Genomic DNA, 18870 nt, shown 5'->3' on the forward strand with positions numbered 1-18870 from the left:
GGAGGGATTGTGAATATTTACAAAGAAATGAGAGGGACTAGAGAACTAGTTAAACTCTTCACCAGTTAACCACTTTCCTTTGGCTGCTCTACTCCATTCCCCGTGCATAATCAACTTTTTGCTTCCCATGCAAGCCTTCCTAAAAATAACTGCCTTTCTAACCTCTCTCCTCTCGGCACTATTCATTCCCAATCTTGCACTTTCCCTTACCTTTTTGAAAATATAGCTGACCTGAAAAATAAATTATAAAGAAAAACCCAGCAAAGCCTGTGAGGGTTTTTTCTGTGTTGTGTTGCTTAGTCATGTTTTCTGTTGCATAGCGTATGTCACAGTGTCACAGAGGAGAGGGTTGCAGATCCCTGTTCCAGGGCAGTTACTAGGTAATGTGGAACTTTAGCAAGGAGTTAGCTTCCAACTCACAAGAATGTTTAGTCTCAACTGATTGTTATTTGCAGGCATTGTATTAAGTGTAAGTGGCCATGATCACAGGCCAGGCCTACACAGCCAAGGCGAGGCACAGCGTTGAGTCATTTTCTGCTCAATTCTGAAGATGCAAATGGTATTAGAATTGTTTACAATACAAAATAACAGGACAAATTTACTTTTTAGTATCTGCTTGGTGATTATATATAGCAATTAAAGATCCACATATACATATATCTGTAACTACCTATTTATTTATCCTCTAGGCTATCTTTCTTTTGTCCTATAAGAGCCATGTGGACTATAACTAATCTGTGTAAACTCTGGGAAGGAAAATGAATCATAGCGCCGGCAGTATTGACATGGTGGGGAAGGAAGAGCCACATGTGCCAAAGATACCCTGTTACCGTCTCAGAGAGAGTGAAGGACTTTATGAATCAGGAATTATGTGTGTGAACATTTTCTAAGATTCCAGGACACTTATAACATCCCCATTTGTTAATTTTATTATCCTATCTCTTTCCCCACAGGTCAGCCATGAAACAGAATTATAAAATCGTCTACATGATTGTATTCAAGGGTAGCGAGGAGGGTGGAGCTGGGAGATTGGGATGCTCCAGCCCCCTTCACAGGCCCCCTCCTCACCCCATTGGATGGACACTGCCTCCTTCGAGAGTGGGCAGAGCAGGCCGAGCCCTGGGCCTTGACACAGGGTGGAAATTAAAGGTCTCAGAGGCAGAACCTCAGGAGGGGCTTTGGGGCTCAGCAGTAGAAAAGCCATTTTTCCTCTTAGAGGGGCAATTTGGGGATCTTAACTCTTGGTTTCTTCATCTTTGATATGGGAATCACAATAACCCTGTAACCTTCTTACAGGGTTATTGTGATGATTAAGTAAGATAGTTCATGTACAATGCCTGGCATAATTCCTAGAACATAGAAAATGCTCCAAATAATATCACTCCTGGCCCTAGAGTCATTCGAGTGTCATGTGACCATAGTCCAAAGAACGTAAATCAGGCCAATCAAGTCATATAGGTAATGAGCAGTGGACTCCTCCCTCTCATTTTCCTGGATCTAGAGCTCAAGGAATCTACATATGCTTAAGCCCACTTCTGTGCACTCAGGTTTAAAAATGGCAAGGTGGAAACCAGGAAGGGGCCACCCACTGAAGATGATAAGCCCTATCACGTAAGCTAGATCTTGTCATGCAGGCAGCAGATTCTAGGAGTGAAGAGTGAGGCCTGGGGTCAGACCACCTCCCATTTGTAGCTGAAGCACTGGAAAAGCAAACTCTCCCAATGGATGCTGAGTCTCAGCAAAGAAGCTGGGGCTTGACCTCTGCGTGCTCCTTCCTCCCTGGAAGTGCGGTTTGTTTCTCTTAAAGAGAGTGGATTTCTTGCAAGTTCTTTCAACTTTTCAAAACTCTCAGTTACATCCACTGAGTCTCATGAAAACTCTAAGGTAGGGAGTTTGGACACTGCTATTGCTATTTTTTTGAGTTATCTAAGTTTTGAAGAGATTACATGACTTGCCTAGGATCATGAGGTCTGCATGTGGCAATGGTAAAGGAAAAGCTAGGTTTTGTTTTTCTAATTTTTCTTAGTCCAAGAAGATTTCAATGATCTCCACACTAGGAAAGTAAAGATGGTGTGAACATTGTTTTGACTATCATTTTGCATTATTCACACCACTTACCCTTTCCTCTTCACCCACATCTTACGTAACTGAATAAATTGCATGCAGAAGAAACAGAAGTTCTGTGTCTCTCATGGGCACGGAACTGATGCCTGTCTGAACAGATTCAACTCACTGTAAATCAAACATGCAAAAGGACATAATGTGCACATATCCACCCGGCCCCATTAAATAGTCAATCATTACGTGTCATTGTCTAAAACGATGCCCTTCTTTTCTGAGTTAGTCCTAAGGTTGTATAATATCCATGAATGGGATCAAAAATTAATTTTCCAATTCTGAATTTCTGAAAAAGTCACTGAAATTCTTAAGTGAAAGAATGATTTAGCAGCATATAATATTACAAAGTTAATCTATAGTTCAGAAACTAAATATCTTCTAAGGAAAAAGAAGTAGTTTGTTTAGTTTAGTTTGCCATTGTCCAAAGTAAGCTAATAATAGTTTTAAAAGAGTTAAAAGTGTAATATAACCAGAGGTCAGGTTTCCACAACCAAAGAAAACTGGCAAGTCGGTGAAATACCAGTATAATGCAGATAACCACTCATTGGCATTGTGGTCCCTTATTTTGTCACTTGGGTGACCATTTTTTTCACTTTGTGGAAAGTTTTCCAGAATACCTATACACGTTTATGTCTAATCAGCTAATTAGTCTATTGAAAAGTATGTATTCAGCTTCTAATATGCGTCCCAAATTAGGTTAGGTACTGTAGGTATTTACAGGTAGAAGATTAGGCTCCAGTAAATGCAAATAATCTATAACCAATCTACAAATCAAAATTGGGGTGAGTTGATTATGAGCCAGATTTGAGGACCATATAGTCTGGGAGTGTCCTTCCACAAAGGAACAGAGCTCTCCAAAGAAGTGGGGTGTAAAGAGTAGTTATATACCATCAAAGAGTATGTATCACAGGTGATTGAAATGTCCCTTTTACAATAGTCATGAGATCACCCTGTCGGCACAGCGATTGGCAGACACAGCAGGTAGCTCATCTGTTATCTCCAGCTGGGTGGTCACAGGGTGCACACAGCAATCAATTCCTAGGCTAGGGAGAGACACTGATCCTTAACAAATGCCAATGTGGGGGAAGTTGCACCTTTGTCTTAAGGGCATTTGTTCTTATCTTTGGGACATAGATGCTTACAGCGGTTATACAACCATGCTCAACACCCAGTCAGGCCATTTGGAAAAAACAAGGTCAGGCCAAATTAGTTTTACACCAAATGGCTTCCTCATATACTATTTTATATTTATATTTATATTTATATATCTCCTATTGCCTGCCATTTTTATTTGTCAAAGCATATTATTTAAAAACTTTTAAAACAAAACTTTTAAAAACAAAATATTCTAGTATAGTGAATTTTTTTTAATGATTAAAAGTTAACATCGTGTTACAGCTCCAAAGCTTCAGAACAGCGGGATTTAAAGCTCTTCCAGGATAACTCAAACTACAGTTCACGTCGCACGTCCCAGCTAAGAACAATCTGCGGTGCCTAACGATGAGCACAACGCGGGCGCGTCCTGCCGGCCGGACCCTCCGCTCCGCATCAGAGGCCGCTCCGCCGCCCGCACGCGTCTCCGCGGGCGCCGGTTCTCCCGGTTCGCGGACTGCAGGGGGCGGGGCGCCGCGACCTCGCCGAACCGCACGGTTGCCAGGAGACGGGCTCCGCGCAAGATGGCGGACGACAGAGAAAGGGAAGGCACAGGTGAGATGCCCGCAGAGGAGGGGCCGCCCTGGGCCTGCAACCTCGCCGCCCGCTCCCCGTGCCCTCCTCGTCCCCGCTCCCCGTCCGCTCCCCCTCCCCCCGTCCCCTCCTCCCCGTCTCCTCCTCGTCCCCCCGTCCCTGTCTGCTCCCCGCCTGCTCCTCGTCCCCTCCTCCCCGTCCTCTACCCCCTCCTCCCCGTCCCTCCTCATCCCCCTCCCCCTCCTCCCCGTCCCTCCTCGTCCCCCTCCCCCTCCTCCCCGTCCCCTCCTCATGCCCCTGCCCCCTCCTCCCCGTCCCCTCCTCATGCCCCTGCCCCCTCCTCCCCGTCCCCTCCTCATGCCCCTGCCCCCTCCTCCCCGTCCCCTCCTCATGCCCCTGCCCCCTCCTCCCCGTCCCCTCCTCATCCCCCTCCCCCCTCCTCCCCGTCCCCTCCTCATGCCCCTGCCCCCTCCTCCCCGTCCCCTCCTCATGCCCCTGCCCCCTCCTCCCCGTCCCCTCCTCATGCCCCTGCCCCCTCCTCCCCGTCCCCTCCTCATCCCCCTCCCCCCTCCTCCCGTCCCTTCCCTATCCCCCTCCCCCTCCCTTCCCCCTCCCCCTCCCCCTCCCTGTTCCTCTGTCCGAGGACCGAGCCGGGTGTCCGCGCGGCGGCCGAGGCGCCAGCAAGGAGGCAGGGATGGCGTCCTTGTTCTCGGTCGCGGGGACCCGCCCCCGGGCCCGCGCGGGGACTTGGGGCCGCCGGCGCCGCGCGGGTAGCTGCCAGGCTGTGGGCCAGGGCGGCCGGACGAGCGGGGCGCTGGCCCCCGGAGCCGGGGAGGGGGGAGCTCGCCGTCCGGCCGCGCCGAAGCCTCGCCCACTTTATAAGATACATCCTAAGATGATTGCTTTTTTAAGATGAATTTTAAAACTTCCCCAGAAAACCAAATGACTAAGTTATTTTTGTTTTATTATATTTTGTTTTGTAAGTTCTTATTTACAAAAAAAATGGAAAAATAATTAGGACATAAATTCAGTTAATTATGGATATGTGCATTTTTTTAAAAAATTTGATTCGGTCAGCGTGAGAAAACGCACTGGATTACGCCGCAAATACAATTTTTTTCTTTTTGAAAAATAGGTTGAGAGCTTTCCTGAGTTTTCAGTTTTCAAAAATACTTTTCTATCTAAAATAAATTCAGAGGAAGAAACGATTGTGTGTGTAACTCTGGAAGAAGATATGGCTGTTAAAAACTGGATGTCATTCATTCAGTTGGCATATATTTAATGTCTATCCATATGAAAGGCATGCTGATTAGGTTAGAACTTTGGAGGATACAAAGATGAAAAAAGCCGTCGTAATTTCTGCCAAAAAAGGCGAGATCATTAAGGGAGATAAGACGTCCACAGAGGAGAGCAAACAGTTCACTGGGCTGAGCAGCCTGCGCGCCAGGCCTGGGCCCTGCGTTGCGTCCCCTCCTGCTCTGTGGACGCAGCCCGGCGTCACCGTCACCGGGAGAGTATCAGAGAGTCTCCGTCCCTGCCGCGGCCGCCTGACTCAGTCTGCGTTTTAACAGATGTGCAGGTGACCCACATGCACGTTAACGTTTGACAAGCACTGTTATGTGGTATATCTCAGTTATTAACAGTTTTATGCGTTAACTGTAATTGCAGTTTGAAGGGCATAATGAAGTAAAGGTATGTTGTCTGAGGATAAACCAGAGAGTCATTTGGTGATAGCATCTCTGCATGGACACACTCAACTCCTGTATCCGATTCTCAGCTCTGACGGTTCAGAAATTACGTCTAACCAGTTAATCAGAAGTGAAAGACTTTGGGGATTCACTCAAGCTAACTAAACTCATGAGAGTGATGTGCAAATCTGAAGAATATTTTATTAATTTAAGTAGGAATATGTTGATACATTGACCAGAAAGCTGATCTCTATAGTGTAAGGCATTGTTTTAAGGGTATTAAGCCTTTGGGGACGGCGAATTTATATTTCAAAAGTCAGTTGATGAGCATGGAACCACACAAAAGAAAGGATCATTTTGGAGGATATGTCCATTACCGTATAAGCTCCGAGAGGGTGCGGACCATTTTCTGGTCCGTTATATTCAGCTTCCTGCAGAGCATCCAGTACATGGTAGGATCTCAATATTTTTTTAATTCAGATCATTTGAATTAAAGATGTTTATGTTTTACCAAAAGCATTACTTGGTGTTTTCTGAAATTTATTTTACACCTAAAAGTACATAAAACTATTTTTAGGGTTTCCCCTCTCTTCCTTAGAGGTATATTACATGCTTCTATTTCATCTGGCTCAACAGACGTCTTTTTGAGAGCCAGGGGATTCGCTGGCCTGTCTATAGGATAACAACTACAGAAATCTTTGTAGAAACATATGTGTGTTTTAAATAGGTCATCTTTTATCTTGAGGTTTTTGAAGTTGCAAAGGAAGATTAAGTTTCTGGTTATCCATCATATCCGGCTCTTCTTCAACATTTAGGGATTAATCTTGATACAAGTATTGAAAATATTGGTAAGAAAAATTAACTAAATCTCTTATAGGGGCTATTATCTTCTATTTATAAAATTTTTCTATAAGATTATGTACATTGAAGTTGTTATGCTTATTTATAGCATTTTTGTGCCTTAACATAGTATAATTTATTTTTTTCCTAGATTAAAAAATGTACATACTTATGTTAGCTAAAACAGAAAGGAATTTATATTTTAGAATTGTTACCAAGCAAGGGCTCGATCTGCTGGCTGTAAGACAAAAGCTAATAGTGCCACTTGAGAGGGCTCGTAGATTGCCTCTGATATTTGTAATATCTGTGGAGCATGTTTAATTCCCTATCTGTCAGCGGCTGGAAGCCCCCTTTCCTTCCAGATAGCTTGGTGGGCATGGACCGCCAAAAATGCATTTCGGAAATCCAAATAGACATCCACCCTTTTCCCTCGCCGTGGGAGTAAGGCTTTCGTGAGGGCAATGATCTCAGCCTTCTGGGCTGAAGACCCTGGGGGTAATGCCTTAGCTTCTAGTGTCTTCTCCAAGGTCACAACTGCATACCCAGCCCGCCTCTTACCTTGATCTGTGAAGCTACTACTGTCCATGAAAAGCTCCAGTTTGGGTTCTTCTAATAGCTCGTCTTTTAGATATGGCCAGCTAGAATAAACCATTTCTATGACCTGCAAGCAGTCATACTCTAAAGCTTGAGAGGCCTCATTGGGAAGCAAGGTAGCCGGGTTCAGGTTTAAAGTGACTTGTCACCTGACATTTGGATTGTCCAAAGGGATAGCTTGGTTCTTGCCCATCCTTCCCGAGATGAACTAGTACCTCCCTTTCTGTTCCAATAACTGTGAGGATGTGGTAGGGCAAATATACCATGGTAGGTTGGCCTACAGTAAATTCTTCAGCTTCTTGAAGAATGTCACATGTGGCCGCTACTACCTGAAGGCATGAGGGCCAGCCTTCACCATTTGACCCAGTTACTTAGAGAAATAGACCCCAGGTCTAGAGATTGTTCCCAACTTTTGAGACGGTACTCCCAGACTTATGCCTTGTCTCTCAAGTACGTAGAGACTGAAGGATTTGCCCAGGTTCGGCAATCCTAAGGCTGGAGCTGAAGTCAGCTTGGTTTTTTTTAAAGATTGGCACCTGAGCTAACATCTGTTGCCAGTCTTCTTTTTTTAATTTTTCCTTCTCCCCAAAGCACCCCAGTACATAGTTGTGTATTCTAGTTGTAGGTCCTTCTAGTTGTGCTATATGGGGGACACTGCCACGGCATGGCTTGCTGAGTGATGCTAGGTCTGCACCCAGGATCTGAACCGGCAAAACCCTGGGCCGCCAAATCGGAGCACACAAACTTAACCCCTCGGCCATGGGGCTGGCCCCCATCGTCTTAGTTTTTATCGTATCAAATGCTAACTGGCATTCTTTAGTCCACTCTAGAGGTTCTGAGTCTAAACCCTTTAGGGTCTCATATAGGTGCTTTACTTTGAACCTATAATTAGGAATCCAGATTTGACAGAAGCCTGCCATCCCCAAAAAACCTCAGTTGTCAACGAGTTTCGGGAGGACTTAAGCAGTCTATTGCCTTTTCCTGATTGGGCAACAATTCTCTTTGTCCCTTGGATATGGCAAATCCCAAGTATGTGACCTTTTCTTCACAAACCTGAGCTTGCTTTTGAGAGACCTTATCCACATCCTGCCAAATAATTTAAAGGCTCACTTGTGTTTGTTGGCCACTGCTCATAAGTGGGGCTTGCTATCAGTAGGTCATCTGTATACCACAGTAACAGCTATTCTTTCAGTTTTAGTTGACTCACATCTGTGGCCAGCGCTTCCCCAAATAAAGTGAGAGAGTTCATAAACCCCTGGGGAAGGATAGTCCAACAATATTGTTGTGTCATCTGAGTGTCTGGATCCCTCCATTCAAAGGCAGACAGCTGTTGGGCCTCCTTGCCTAACAGTATGCAGAAAACTGTGTCCTTTAAGTCCCATACTGAGAACCGACCATATTCTCCCAGTATATTTGTTAAGATGGTGTAGGATCTTGAACCACCTTGTTTATGGCACACAGATCTTGAACAAAGTGATATTCATTAGAATTTGGCTTCTTTACCAGGGGTGTTGTATGGAGACTGACAGGGTCTTATTAATCCTGCCAGAAGAATTTTTTGAAAATAGGCTGTCTGGCCCTCTGAGCATCCTTTTTGTTTCAGATTAGGCTTTATTTTCTTCTAAGGATATTCATACTGCTAGGGCATTCTTTGCTTTCCCTGGGGTCCCATTTGCCCATACGTTGGGCCTTACCTTCTTGTAGATCTCAGGCAGTAACCATTCTGGTTCTGACCCAAGGATCCCCAGCAAGGCCATCTGCAAACTTGGGGACTGTTCCAGGGGAACTCGTAAATGGAACTGTCTGGAGTCAAGGTTCCTTGTGCATTTAATTTGCAGAGAAGGTCTCGACTCAGAAGTGGGATGGGGCATCCTGGTATGTATAGGAAATTGTGTTTCAGAGTCAGGTCCCCCACCTGACGATCCAGTGGCTGTAGAAATGAACGACTTGGATTTCACCAGAGGCTCCAGTAACTGGGGTCCACCTTGACGTTTTCTTTGTTAATTTGGCATTGAAGACAGAATAAGTGGCACTGGTATCAACTAAAAAGTTCATTAGTCTGTTCCCCACTGTCAGTTGTACTTGGGGCTCCTGTAGGAGAAATTTGAATGGGGTACCTCAAATCCAAAGGAGCCCCTGGGCCCCTTCAGTCTTCATCAGAACATTTATCTCTTTCCGCCATTTGGGAGGTATCCCTCTTTCTCTCATCTGCATTTCCCTTTTCTTTTTTAGGGCATTCTGTCTTCCAGTGTCCTTCCTCTTTGCATTAGGCACATTGATTTTCCTCCAGGGGGTGCTTACCTCCTTTCTGTTGACTTGTTTTTCCTTTCCAATGGTCTGGTTTCTGTCTGCCTAGAACAGCAGCCAGGAAGGCAGCATTTGTTTTAGTGTCCTCCTGTCTCATTCCGTGTTCTCTTGTTGTAAACCTTAATGGCGGTGTCTGCAAGCTGAGAGGGATTCATTTCTAAAGCCCCATCCAGTTTTTGTAATTTCTAACATCTGGGGCACTTTATCCTATAAAAGTTATGTTAACCACGCTGAGGTTCTCAGAGGCCTCCAGATTTGCATCCTTGTAGCACCTATAGACTTGAGAAATTCTTTCTAGGAATTCAGAAGGGTCATCATCAGGTTTTTGTTGGATTCCCTGAGTTTTATTTAGGCCTTTTAGTTTGGGGACTCCAGTTCTTAGACCTGCTAAGGTGCATCTCTTTAATGTTCTAATCTGAGTGTTCCTCCAGCAGCATTGGGGTTCCAAGCTGGTTCAGCTATTGGGACTGCCGCCTTTGCTGCGGGTGTACACAGGCTCCACCAGATGGAGCCAGTGAGCTTCCTCTTTGGCTTTGTCTATTACCCTTCTTTTATCATCTCCCATTAGGAGCATGTTCTTTAAAATATGAACAGCTCTGTCATCTGCAGGGGATCCTCCTGGTAGGGTGGATTATTATTCATCCAGTTAAATAAATCGGAGGTAGAGAAGGGATTATGCATCCATATGAATCCAGCAGGCTGTCCTTGAGCATTAACCCACACAGGATATTGTCGTAATGGGAATTCCCCTGCTCCGAGGGGAGCTCCCTGACCCAATTGGGTTCCCTGTCTAGTGTGGGAGGGTGAAACCCAGCCCACTGTTCTTGGATCCATTTCAGCCTCTCTCTCATAGGAGGGCAGAGTGCCTGCCTCAATTACGGAGGGTACCTCTGGAGGTGGTGGCACCAGGGGCGAGCCACAAGGACTGCTGCCAGTGCAACTAGGGAGGACTAAGGGTTTGTATTAACATTACATCATCATCATTAAAGAGAATGATAAAACAGATCCCTTTTATTCCTTCTCTGCTCTCTGTACCATAAGGAAATCTTTTCCTTCCTTTTTCTCATCTTGGTACAACAACATAAAAGCCCATACAGAAGGGACTTCATCATCTTTTCCAGCTCTTTTACAACACAATTCTAACTGTAAGATGGTATAGTAATTCAGTGAGCTGGTAAATGGGCAGTGTTTGCTGGATTCCAAGAATATTGTGGCCATGTGACATTACAAGAGAAAATCATCTTCATAGACATTGGCTCATCACTGTAATCAGACAGTCTACTCAGAATCAGCCCCAGTGGGCTCTGCTTGGGGACAGATGGTGTGTTCCCCATTCCGATATACAGAGATGGACAGACACACAGATATAGACACCAAAAAACCTGACACCAGTGAGCCACTTCCCAGATTCTGGGTAAAAGTCCTACAGCTATTCCCACTCTGGCAGAGTGCCCTGTCAGCCTGACGGTCCTCGCTCTAAGGGAGGACCCCGGATGGTGGGGAAGGGTGTTCTCAGTTGTGCACACTGAGGGCTTACCCTACTCCAGATTGAGTCTGTTGATTCACCAGAAACAGTTGTTTGTCTTTCCACTGCAGATAGTGTTGAGAGGTAGCTGGTGTTGGTGCGGAACACTGAGAAGGACAAGTCCCCATGGTGCACAAGGCCCCAGCAGCTGCTAGGGATTTACCCAAGAGCTTGCCTGCTCAAGGTTAGCTAGCCAGGGGCAGAACTTAATCGTCCCTCCTTGGTCACCAGTTTTGATACTGAGCAAGGGCTCCATCTGTTCACCGTAAGACAAAAGAAAGAACTTTATAAAGTGATGAGCTAGCTCATTGGAAGATGGCAGACTTAAAAAACCATCTTAAGAGGGAACTAACTTAAACACAACTTATAGAGGGCAAATGAGGTTAAAGAGGGGGCCCAGGAATGTCAGGTGATGGATGGTGCCAGACTGTTGGGTGCCTCCCTGAGTACGAAGAGTTTTCACATCTCCTGACTAATGATGAACATTTGGTTGTAATCACCTGGTTGTGACTTTCCTGAGGAATCTAAAGAAACATTTGTTATTCTCTTATCAGGGACAGAAGGAAAGGGACAGAAGTTTTCGGGATAGGGGCTATAAATTTTCTGCTAACAAGTCATTCTTTCTACGTGCAGTTCTGAGCATTTCTGAAAGGTGTCCTGTGAAAGTAGGGCTGACGTCAGGTAAAGTTCAAACATGGAGCCCCTCATGCTGACTCGGCTTCAGAATCAAGCTAATTTTAAAAATCACTTAATTTTATTTGTTTTACTGAAAAGAGAATGAAATGAGATAGCAAAAATTGTTTTTGAAGTTCTATCATTTCTAAAGTTTCCTCTGCCAGATCATTTTTCTCTTTCTTGTCCTTCTGTTCTCCACTGATTCTCCATTTAATGTTTAATTTAATTGTTGACTTCTAGAGAATTTTATATAGGACGGGAGGGATTTTTTGTTTGTAATTAGAATCATGTCCAGGAAACAAACTGCTTAGGAATAAAATTCTAACTTTTGGCCAGCCGGCTTTGGAAGGTATGTCAGTTTTTTTGGTAAGCCTCAGATACTCAAAGCTTGCTCTGGGTTACTTTCTTTTTTTCACTCCAGCCACCCTGAATATACAGCCCTTTCTTTCTTTTTTTTTTTTAATTGAGGTATCACTGGTTTATAACACTATATAAGTTTCAGATGTACATCATTATATTTTGACTTCTGTAGGGACTACATCGTGTTTACCACCAAAAGTCTAGTTTCCATCCATCACAGTAGCAAATGTCCCCCTTCAGCCGTTTAGTCCTCCCCTCCCCCCTTCCCACCTGGTAACCACCAGTCTATTCTCTGTGACTGTGTTTGTTTGTTGTTGTCTGTCTTCCACTTAGGCATTCCTCTTCACGGAGATTCTCCCAGGTCACCTCTGGTTAAATCTTTAGCAATGGACTGTGTAGGGAGGAAGACATTTCCTCTACCCGTTCTGGGTCCTTCTGGCTGGACAATGAATTGAATTCACATCAGACAGAATAACAGGAGAAGATTAAACAAAGCTTTATAGCATACATACATGGGAGAGGCTCAGGCAGACTGAGCAACTCAGCCAAAGCCAACTGGCTGAGGCTGCCTGTTTAAGTATCTTCAGCTACAGACAAGGAGGACATTTGGGGTAGTGGTTTGGGTATTCGAAAGGGAGGAAGGCAACTCACATGGAAAAGCAAATGTTTGGTAAATAGAACTTTGATAAAAGTGGGCTTAGCAAGGATCCTCCCAGTCTACCAGAACCCAAAGTTATCTATGGTGATGGCCTGTCCTGGGGACAGGCTTTTATTTTAAATTTCTTTTAGGCAGTTAGGGGGGAAAGGTCGAATGTTCTTGCTGAGTCTGAGCCTTTATTGTCTTCATCTCGAAATAATCCGCATACCAGAGTGGCACTTGCGACCTTGGGGCAGCCTGCCCTGAACCCCATCAACTGCCAGAGAGTATCTGTGTATACCTTTTAGTGTTGAGATAATTGGGTGTTACATTAGCTTCACGTACTTGTATATCCAGTTTCTTCCCCAGGTTTGGGAAGTTCTCAACTATTATTTCTTTAAATAAGCTCTCTGCTCCTTTCTCTGTCTTCTTCTAGAATACCCATTATCTTTATGTTGCCCTTTCTAATGGACTTCTGAAATTCTCATAGAATTGCCACATTTAAAAAAATCTTAGTTCTCTCTCTCCTTCTACCTGCATCATTTCTAGGTTTCTATCATCGAGCTCACTACTTTTTTCTTACATGGTGCTCTGTTTCCAGTGCTTTCTAATGCATTCTTCATCTCATTTATTGTGTTGTTGTTCTCCAGAATTTCTGTTTGATTTTTTTTTTTTTTAGAGTTTCAGTCTCTTTGGTAAAGTATTCCTTCTGTTTATTGATTTTATTCCTAAGCTCATTGAACTGCTTTTCTGAGTTTTCTTGTAGCTCATTGAGTTTCTTCGTGACAGCTGTTTTGAATGTTTTATCAGTTAGATCACAATCTCCCCTGACTTTTTGTTTGGCTTCTGGAGAACTGTTATTTCCTTTCTGTGATGCTGTGTTACCATGGCTTTTCATGACGCTTCCTGAGTTATGCATCTGCTGGTGCATTTTTCATAGCAAACACTTTTCTGTTTAGGTGTAGCTTTTTTGTTTTGATTCAAACTTTTTAACCAGTTGGAGATTAGAAGCCTTTCTTTTGTTTTTCGGTAGGTGGCACTATAGCACTAGTTTTTGGTTTCTCTTACCTGAGCTGCCTCTGGTTATATTTGAGGATCTGCACATTCCACCCTCCACCTCCTCTCTTCCTGCTGTCAATACTCCTGTTGTCACCGCCTGTGCCTCTCAGGGTCACTGATGTGTTGCTGTTGCTGGTGTCGTTGTGGTCAGTTGCTGGCTTTGCTGCTGGGGTACTAGGATGGCTAACACCTCTGCTGATCCAGGATCACCTGAGTCAGAAGCTTTGCTGCCATGGTGAGGGGAGGGTGTGGGAGAGGAAGGAGCTGGGTTTGTGGGGCACTGCCTCTGCTGTTGTCTGCTACCTTGTGGCCGCAGGTGTCACTGTGGTTGGGATGTTTGAGTCATGTGCCTCTGCTGCTGCTATCAGGCTCTCAACTGTGGCTGGGAGCCCAGGATCACAGCTTTGTCTCTGCTGCTGCTCTGCTCCCAGTGGCCATAGGTGCCACCCGTGGCTGGCTGGCCGGAGTCACATGTGTGACTCCACTGCTACCTTCCGTGTTCTTTGGGGCTGTGGCCAGAGGCCAAGGGTTCTGGGCACCACTTCTGCTCTTTCTCTGTTTCGCCTCCTTTATGTGCTCCAATCCACCCACCTTCATATATACTGATACGTGGATCTCTCTGTCATCCTGTAGCTTTTGTTGGGTTATGGAAGTTTTACTCTGTGTAGGTTGAAGGAGAGAGACCAAGTGATCTTCTCATGCCACCATGATGATGATGATGTCTCCCTAGGATTCACTATTTTTGTTTGTACTAAAATATTCTTTGTTACTTTGTATGCTTTGATAACATTACTTGGTAAAGTGCTTCCAATTCAATTAACTCCTAGATAGAAGAGGTTTTACAAGATTTTTGGGGTTTTTTTTGTTTTGCTGTATTGTGCTATTTCTCTCAAAACCTAACTTTTGGAAATCTAAACTAACAAACAGAAATTAGAGGTTTAAATTAGTCTTGAAAAAGGAAACTGTTGACAGTCCAGAGTATCGTGTGGAGTAGTGGAGATGGTGAGCTTGGAGTCGGATTTGAATTTGAATTCCAGCTTCTCCCAGCTCTGTCTGATCTTAGCTGAGTCGCTAAATCTAAGGAGGCTCAGGTCCCTGAAATGTGAAATGGGAATAATTATATCCATCACATAATGTTGTTATAATGGGGACAGTGTCTTCTTATTTGTCTTTCTATCTCCAGCATGTATCACAATGCCTGGCATTAAAGGAATGCTGAATAAATAGGAAGGAAAGTGCTCGGTGCGTTCTAGAGAATAAGTGACTATTAGTATATGGGTGACATGGAATCCAGCATTAAGAAAAACTTAAATCTACGTCTTACAATTGTTGATCACGCATGATGCAATCATGCTTATTTTTGGGGTCATTTAATAAGTTTTCTTCCTGTTTTAGACTGATAAACATCTAGGTAGAAACTAACTGAAGAAGAAAACTAACTTCTTGAAACTGAATTTACTACTTCAAATTCGGAATTAATAAAATTTGGAGAAAAACGGGAGTGAAATTTATCTTTGTACAAATCTATAAAAATTTGTCAAGAAAACTTATAATTATTTATTTATTTATTTTAAGGAAGGTTAGCCCTGAGCTAACATCTGCTGCCAATCCTCCTCTTTTTGCTGAGGAAGACTGGCCCTGAGCTAATATCCGTGCCCATCTTCTTCTACTTTATACGTGGGACATCTGCCACAGCATGGCGTGCCAAGCAGTGTGTAGGTCCGCATTGTAGGGGAGGAAGACATCTCCTCTTCCCAAATGTGGGTTCATCTGGCCGGAGAACGAATTAAATTCACATGAGACAGAATAGCAAGAGAAAATTAAACAAAGCTTTATGAGGAACCATGGCCCGGGGCCTTTCTTCCCGAAGGAAGAAAGGGCACCGAAGAAGTGGGTACACATAGTGGTTATATACCCCCAAAACAGGGTGTTTCACATGTGATTGAAATGTTCCTCCCACAATAGTCACAAGATTGCCCTGTCAGCACAGTGCTTGATGGACACAGCAGGTAGTGGTCTGCTATCTCGGTGGGCGTAGCAGGAGGCAAGTCTATTGTCTTGAGCTGGGCAGTCACAGGTGAGTGCAGCAATCAGTTCCTAGCCTAAGGAAAGATGCTTAATCCTTAAAGAAATGCCAACTTTGGGAGGGGGAGGGAAGTCACTTACAGGAGGTTACCAGAGAAGCACAATAAAATGCATATTTTAAGTCCTTGCCTTTGGTATTGATTAAGAGTTTCTAGAGAGAAGGTCATCTCCTTTCTTCTTCCTGGTACAGCGAGGGAGGCACCTTTTACAGATAGAGATTTACCTTACAAATGTAAATGTGTCCTAACAAAGGGCAAGTTCCATTCCTCAGAGCCTCCTTCCCTGTACCAGTTTATCAAAAGCAATCAGCCTCAAATAATCCTGATGCCAAAGAGACATATCTTGGGGTGGCCAATTCCAGGTCCCCACAGCATCCGGGATCCGAACCAGCAAACCCCGGGCTGCCAAAGCAGAACATGCACACTTAACTGCTACGCCACCAGGCCGGCCCCAAGAAAACTTACAATTTAAAAAATCTAATGGACAGTGAGATAGCATTTCACACCCATTAGAATGGCTACTATAAAAATAAAACAAAACAAAATAATATGTTGATGAGGATGTGCATAAACTGGAACCCTCATGTACTGTTGATGAGAATGTAAAATGATGCAGCTGCTGTGGAAAATAGTATGGTGGTTCCTCAGAAAGTTAAATATTGAATTACAGTATGATCCAGCAATTCCTTGTCTGAGTTTATACCCCAAATAATTGAAAGCAGGAACTTGAAGAGGTATTTGTACACCCATGGTCCTAGCAGCATTATTCACATTAGCCAAAAGGTAGAAGCAACTCAAGTGTTCATCAACAAGCGAATGGATTAACAGAATGCAGTGTATACTTACAATGGAATAGTACTCAGCTTTAAAAAGGGAGGACATTCTAACGTATGTTACCACAAGGATGAACCTTGAAGACATGATGCTAAGTGAATTTAGCCAGTCACAAAAAGACAAGTATTGTATAATTCTAGTTAGATGAGGTCCCTGGAGGAGTGAAATTCATAGGAACAGAAAGTAGAGTGGTGGTAGCCAGGAGAAGGGGAAAAGGGAAGTTGTTATTTAATGGCTATTGAGTTTCAGTTTTGCAAGGTGCAAAGAGTTCTGGAGATTGGTTGCACAACAGTGTGAATATAGTTAACATTACTAAACTGTACACTTAAAAATAGTTGAGATGGTTAATTTTTATGTCTGTTTAACCACAATTTAAAAAAAAAAGACAAATGGGAATGTTGAGTCTACCCAAAATGAAAAAAAAGGTACATTATTTTTAGGAGGCAATGTGGAAATTCACGTTAAAGAAAAAATGATGTCCACATGCTTTGATTCTTTCATATGCCCCTGGGTATTTTTCCCTAGAAGTATATTCTGAAAAGAAGAAAAAAGTGATAAGCACAAAAATGATTATGTTAAAAGTATTTATAAATTTGAAGATATGGGTAAAATCTACTTGGCCAACAAATGGAGATGCAGAGTAATTGTTGTGTATTGACTTGTTGGATTGCAGCCATTTAAAACAATATATAAAAATTGTGTGTGTAAATGGGTAAGGATCATAGAGAAACACAGGAGAAGAGGTATCAGGATTGTTAGATTTTCAGGGACATTGACTTTTAAAAGTCTCATTATTTTAATGTCATTTCTGATGCGGGGTCAGTGAGCCAAAAGAAAGATTTCTTGGACTCTCAAGGTCTGGCAGTAGTGCTCTTTTATTTAGAGAATAGTGTGGAATAGCATGGGGACAGGACCCATGGGCAGTCAGAGCTGCTGTGTGGGGACAGGACCCACGGGCAAGAGGAGCTGCTGCTGCTGCAAACATGGGTGGAGAGTAAGGCTAAATTTAAGGCATAGGTATGTGAGTTATCTCTTTACATGGCAAAGGAAAGAACATGTAAAAAGAGTTGTTAAAATGGTGTCAGTGCTGGTAGGCTCTGGTTGTTGGGTAGTCCTATAACTTTTAGATAAGAATCAAACCGGATTGAGTAAATGGCAGAAGCCACCATTTAAATATTATCTTCAGCTAAAGACAAAGGAGGATGTTGGGGGGGGAGGGGGGTCAGTTACATGAGGTTGCCAGACAGTAAACAACTTAAGCCCTTGCCTTCCCCATTAAGAGTTTCCAGAGATAAGGCCATCCCGCCTTCCTCCTGGTGCAGAGAGGGAGACACTCCCCACAGATGGAGACTTCCTTCATAAATGCAAACGTCTGTCATCAAAGGGCAAGCAAATTCCAGTCCTCAGAGCCCCCTTCTCATCTGCACTTTTAAAAGTAACCAGCCTAAAAATCCTCATCAATTTGTACAAAAGTTTTAAAACCTACTTAGTCAACAGCTATTTTTATATTTTAAAATCTGTATGCTAATTATAAATTATGCTTGCCCATTTGTGAAACAAGTTTACCACCTCCTGTACTTGACAATGCTTTGTAAACTTCTAGTATGGATTTTATAGATATTAAGAGTGAAATAAAATGATTTTTTAAATGCAGCAATAAATTTGGAGTCTAAAGACCTAGGCGTGAATTTGGATACTGCTGTTTTTTTCAGATTTTACTTGGACATGTCACTTAATTTCTCTGAACTTCAGATCAAAGGTTTCCAGTCTAATAGTACTTACTTGATGTTGGCACTGGGCTACATGTTTTACATGAATTATGTCATTTAATCCTTCTAATAAACCTATGTGCTGGAAACCTGTATTACTCTCCTTTCTACAAATGAAGAAACAGGAGCTTACATGGGTAAAGCAGACTTCTAGATTCAGCTCTAATGGGTAAGAACTTGGAAGTCATCACTTCTGTCACTATAAAGTGGAAGGAGCACCTGGTAATTCTGGGAAATTGCTGGAGGAAACTTCCTGGGAGCCTGTGGAATTAGGAGGTCCCTCACATTTTCTTGGGTTTCACTTGCAGGAAACCCACCAGGTTATCTGGTAAAGAGCCAAGAAAGACTCTCTTGTTGATCTAACAGGGGGTTGGGGAAAGTAACTATTTTGAAGTCCCAGAGCATTCTGCATAACAAACACCTACTCTCCAGGGGGAAAAAACTCCATCAGAGCCTTATTCCACCTATCTACATTTAGCCAACTTCAGTTCCTTGTAGCATTCCTGTCTCATCTAAGGGGGTGAGAAGCTGAAAAACACTTGTGAAGGTCACAGCCTAGAGACACAGGTCTATTAAAAGGCTGAAATTTAATCATGAGATTATAGAATGCTTCTCTTCACACACACGTTACCACGACATTACGGGGCTACAATGACAATGACAGTGGGTTGCAGCTGAAAGATGTGCAAGGTGC

At 43.5% G+C, this 18870-nt stretch overlaps 1 protein-coding gene across 3 annotated transcripts in view; it reads left to right on the top strand.

Annotated features, from left to right (window-relative positions):
* Positions 1-3559: 3559 nt before the first annotated feature.
* The window catches only part of EFCAB2 (EF-hand calcium binding domain 2), a 120870-nt gene continuing 105559 nt past the window's right edge, over positions 3560-18870 (top strand). Inside the window, exon 1 of one of the 3 annotated variants that reach the window (XM_070568946.1) lies at positions 3560-3825. In XM_070568946.1, coding sequence (XP_070425047.1) covers positions 3619-3825 — 207 coding nt within the window. In that variant the 5' untranslated portion in view covers positions 3560-3618. The remainder of the gene's footprint in view (positions 3826-18870) is intronic. The other 2 variants (XM_070568949.1, XM_070568947.1) reach the window with 2 other exon arrangements.

Source organism: Equus przewalskii, chromosome 13 (assembly GCF_037783145.1).
Source record: "Equus przewalskii isolate Varuska chromosome 13, EquPr2, whole genome shotgun sequence".
NCBI classification, from domain to species: Eukaryota; Metazoa; Chordata; class Mammalia; order Perissodactyla; family Equidae; genus Equus; species Equus przewalskii.